This window comes from Octopus bimaculoides, chromosome 3, assembly GCF_001194135.2.
Source record: "Octopus bimaculoides isolate UCB-OBI-ISO-001 chromosome 3, ASM119413v2, whole genome shotgun sequence".
NCBI classification, from domain to species: Eukaryota; Metazoa; Mollusca; class Cephalopoda; order Octopoda; family Octopodidae; genus Octopus; species Octopus bimaculoides.
Genome location: NC_068983.1, coordinates 116,238,174 through 116,243,163, shown reverse-complemented (window position 1 = coordinate 116,243,163; position 4,990 = coordinate 116,238,174). Strand labels below are relative to the sequence as shown.

General features: G+C 38.0%; 1 protein-coding gene across 21 annotated transcripts in view; it reads right to left on the bottom strand.

Moving 5' to 3' along the window:
• Window positions 1-4,990, bottom strand: part of LOC106874470 (rho guanine nucleotide exchange factor 7) — a 206,499-nt gene that overhangs the window by 162,878 nt on the left and 38,631 nt on the right. For all 21 annotated transcript variants that reach the window (XM_052966471.1, XM_052966465.1, XM_052966469.1 and 18 more), the window contains exon 2: window positions 2,294-2,417. In XM_052966471.1, coding sequence (XP_052822431.1) covers window positions 2,294-2,417 — 124 coding nt within the window. The remainder of the gene's footprint in view (window positions 1-2,293; window positions 2,418-4,990) is intronic.

The following is a 4,990-nucleotide window of genomic DNA, read 5'->3' as shown; positions in this document are numbered from 1 at the left end:
TATATATATATATATATATATATATATATATATATATGTATGTATGTATATGTAGATGAGATGCAGTTCAGATTTGTGCCAAGCAGGAGCATGACTGATGCTATATATTCCAGGTTAGGCAACTGCAGGAGAAATATCTAGTCTGTACCTGGCTTTTGTCAACATGGAGAAAGCCTTTGACAGAGTTCCCTGTTCTCTTATCTAATGGTCAATGTGGAAGCTAAGGATAGATGAGTGATTGGTGAGAGTAATACAAGCCATGTACAGGGATGCTGTCAGTAAGGTAAAGGTTAGCAACAAATATAGCAATGAATTTAGGGTAGACGTAAGGGTTCACCAAGGATCAGTCCCCACTTGTTCAACATAGTCCTCTCCAGACAATAACAGAGGAATTTAAGACGGGCTGCCCCAGGTGCTCCTCTATGCTGATGACCTTGTTTTTATAGCCAAATCACTACCAGAACTAAGGAAGAAATTTTAGATGTGGAAGCAAGCTGTAGAATCAAAGGGCCTTAGAGTTAACCTAGCAAAAACCAAAGTCTTAGTAAGTAGGAAGGCGGACAAATCACAAATCTCTTCAGACAGATGGCCTTGCTCAATCTGTAGAAAAGTCATAGGTAGAAACTCCATAAGATGTACCCGGTGTAAGCTATGGACACATAAGAAGTGCAACAATATCAAAGGAAGGTTAACTAGGAAGATAGTTTTGGTGTGTGGCAGATGCACAAGTGCAATAAACACCCAAGATGTACAGAAAACAGATTCCATCACATGCCAGGAGTAATTGATAGCTTCCGTTACCTAGCTGAGCTGACCAAGTCAGTAGCAGGAGTGGATGCTCTGAGAGTGTAGCTGCTAGGATAAGAATAGCCTGGCCAAAGTTCAGAGAGCTCTTACCTCTGCTGGTGACAAAGGGTCTCTCTCTCAGAGTGAAAGGTAGACTGTATGATGCATGTGTGCGAACAGCCATGCTACACAGCAGTGAAACAAGGGCTGTGAGTGCTGAGGACATGCGTAGACTTGAAAAAAATGAAGCTAGTATGCTCTGCTGGATGTGTAATGTCAGTGTGCATACACAACAGAGTGCAAGTGCCTTGAGAGAAAATTTGGACATAAAAATCATCAGATGTGGTGTGCAAGAGAGACGACTGTGCTGGTATGGTCATGTGCTATGTATGGATGAGGAGAGCTGTGTGAAGAAGTGTCAAACCCTAACAGTGGAGGGAACCTGTGGAAAAGGTAGACCCAGGAAAACATGGGAGGCGGTGATGAAGCACGACCTTCAAACGTTGGGCCTCACAGAGGCAATGACAAGCAACTGAGACTTTTGGAGATATGCTATGCTTGAGAAAACTCAGAAAGCTAAATGAGATCATAGTCAAGGCCAACGCCAGTGTCGCATAACTGGCCCATTTAAAAGTACCCTTCAATCATTGGGCAATATGCCATCCTTGTGAAGACCTGTTGAACCGAGTGAAATCGTAGTCATGGTTGATGCCAGTGCCACACCCATGCTGGTGGTACATAAAAAGTACCATTTGATCATGGCCGATGCCAGTGCTGCCTGACTAGCACCCATGTCAGAGGCATGTAAAAACCACCATTCAAGGGTGGCTGATACTAGTGTGGCCTGACTGGCACATAAAAACCACTATTCGAGCATGAATGATGCCAGTGCCTTCTTATTTCTTTATTGCCCACAAGGGGCTACACATAGAGAAGACAAACAAGGACAGACAAACAGATTACGTCGATTATACCAACTCCAGTGCATAACTGGTACTTATTTAATCGACCCCGAAAGGATGAAAGGCAAAGTCGACCTCGGCAGAATTTGAACTTAGAATGTAGCGGCAGACGAAATACCGCTAAACATTTTGCCCGGCATGCTAACGATTCTGCCAGCTCACTGCCAGTGCCTTCTAACTGGCACCCATGCTGGTGGCACATAAAAAACACCATTTGAGCATGGTCAATGCCAGTGCTGCCTGACTGGTTCCCATGCTGGTGGCACATATAAGCACCCACTACACTCTCAGAGTGGTTGGCATTTGGAAGGGCATCCAGCTGTAGAAACCTTGCCAAATCAGAATGGAGCCTGGTGCAGCCTCCCAGCTTGCCAGTTCTCAGTCAAACCATCCAATCCATGCCATGATGATGATGATGAAAAGAAAGAAGTGAAGTAAGTAGAAAGTTAGATGAAAACTAAGTTTAAAAATATTAAAATTGCATGTGAAGATATAAATAGTTGAAAAAAATCAGTGAAAATGAGGAATAAAAGTCAATTATTTACCAGGTTTATACTCTTTCACATAGTTACTTGGGAACCAGCCAGTTTTACCATTTAGAGTACCTTCCCACCATCCACCATCTACTACCTGGGTTACCGTGATAAGATCACCTTTCTGGAAGACCAACTGCAAAAAGAAAATATAAGACATAAGATATACAACACATTTAAAAAAAAAAAAAGAGATGTACACGAAGTAACATATACTGAGGACTTCCATGTAGGGGACACAAGGTATTTGTTTTGAGTTTTATTGTTTATATATTTTCATTTTTTTTTTTTGTATCTTTATCATAAGAACAATTCGTTAATCCTTCATATATGTCAATCTACTCAATGCTGCTTTTGATCTCTTCATATCACCCATCCTAGAACCAAATATATTAAAGTGTTCAAATTAAATTAAAATCTCAGTTTTAATTTAACTTTGCTTATCTATATAAACTGCCAGAAATTTCTCATTAGTTATTTGGCTGCACCTTGGCATCTACAGGTCACAAAATAAGGAAGACTGTAGGATACTTGGGTGAGGGGACAAAGGATTTAGAACTGTCTAGTGAATTCACATCCTAGTAGAAAGCCAACTGCATCTCAACCAGCTTCAAACTTGTACTCACTTTCGTACAACTCTTTCTACTAGTTTCATAAACTGAAATATCTATAATTACCCCCACTTTTTCTCTCTCTCTCTCTCTCTCTCTCCTCATGTTCTCCAAATATAATATAGTTTCCTTGCTCTTGTAATAGGCTGATAACATTAATGCTACACAAGTCACTGGGGATGACAATTTCCTGCAAAAACCAAAAGACCTGTAACTTCCTGTTTTCGTAATTTCTATTGCCTTACTAACCAAAATTGTAACTTTTGTTGTTTCCATAAGATATAGGTTTTCACTACCTCGTTCATATTTCTTCAAACCTTCTCATCCTGACATTACTGTAATGCTCTTTTCACTATCACAGCTAAGAAGTGCATCAATATTGTTTTAAATAATACTTCTTCCACCAATGACAACATGATTCAACTAAACTCTCTTGCAATCTGGAATTCTTCAATTCTCTCATTCCTACATGCAATATGAGCAAACTTTAAATCTTTGGATATACATGCTTTTCTGCTATTTGTTTGTTTTTTCCAGGTTACAATGGCAGATCTAAACAGTCTAGTTTGATCTTGGTCCCATGTCATAATTAAGGCCTTGGGTCTGTCAGAACATCACTTCCATTACCATAAGCTTACAATAAAATACAAACATACAAGTTGAAAATTAATTCCCAAAATCAACCAAATATGATAACAGAAGTAATCTGTTAAAAAAAAGTTTGCTTTAGCCAAGTAGTTTTATGATAATGATCTTCAGAAACAGTAATAAACTGGTTAGATTCATACAGGTCTATCAGTAAAGCCATTTTCATAGAATACTGTCTAAAATAGTACCAATTTCACTTAACAGACTAAATGGCTAGTGTCAAGAATGACAAATGCCCATAAAAAAAAATTAGACATATAAGCTTAAAGAAAAAAACTTGTTTGATGAATATAGTGTAAATGCCAGATATTTCAATGCACACTATCATGGAAACACAACTGGAAAATAAAACAACAAAATACATTGTAGATATTAAATTAAGCTGACTTATTATTTCTCCAAAACAGGGATTAATAAGTGACTGATAATTAGTTTAGTAAAGGTCATTTATGAAGTACTAAACCGTTATGGGAAATAGGGAAAGCAGACATAGCTTCTCAGTGTTATAAATGTTATACACTACAAAGTGACTGGATTTGATAGCACTCCCGCAATCACATTGAATTCATCAAGTGGCCACTTACTCCACCAAATATATTTTGCAATCTTTCTTATCTTTCATGTAAATATATGTCCAAAAAGTAACTACAAAACTTTGCAGCAATTTTTGTATCTTGTTTCCTGCCAGTCTATGAGTTATAGTCCCTACCTGCATCTTCTATCACTATTACAAATGAACTCAACAAATCTGAATTTGCCAGCTCAATGTGACTTGCCTTTCATCTTTTGTCTTCGTGGTCCAACTCCCAGACCTCATATCAATCATTCAGTATCAATGTCCTTGTCCAAAAGGGAATAACACAAATATGAGCAAGAATTTTAATGCATTACTTCTAAAATCAAAAATCTTGTGGCTTAGCTACATATTTGAATTACACGGCATATTACCATGGACTCATCTTTGGTCCAGAAGGAATTAAACTACATCTTTAATGATAAGCACCTTTTATAACACTGGCATATACACAGAAGCACAATACAAATAAACTTCATTAAATGAAGAGAAGTAACATCAAACTTATTAATAACTAGCAGAAATGCCCGGCGTTGCCCGGGTTAAAGAGAATAATGAAATCTAAAAACGCCGTCTAGACTACGCATCATCTTTATATATAGAGATGTATATACACACACGCACTCAAACACATGTATATATATGTATATCAATATAAATATATGAAAGTCAATGAAGTTTCGTAAAAGGTGATCATGTACATACTTTCTTGCTGTTGTGATTATAACACCTCATTGTAAACTATGTTCCTTGTTTTCCCTTGTGGAGCATATACAAATAGGTTTTTTGTTGCTGCCCACTCTTGAGCAGCCAAAATACAGTTGTCCATGTGAGAAGCAGGGCTCTTCCAAGAGAAGACCAGCTACAGACAGTGTT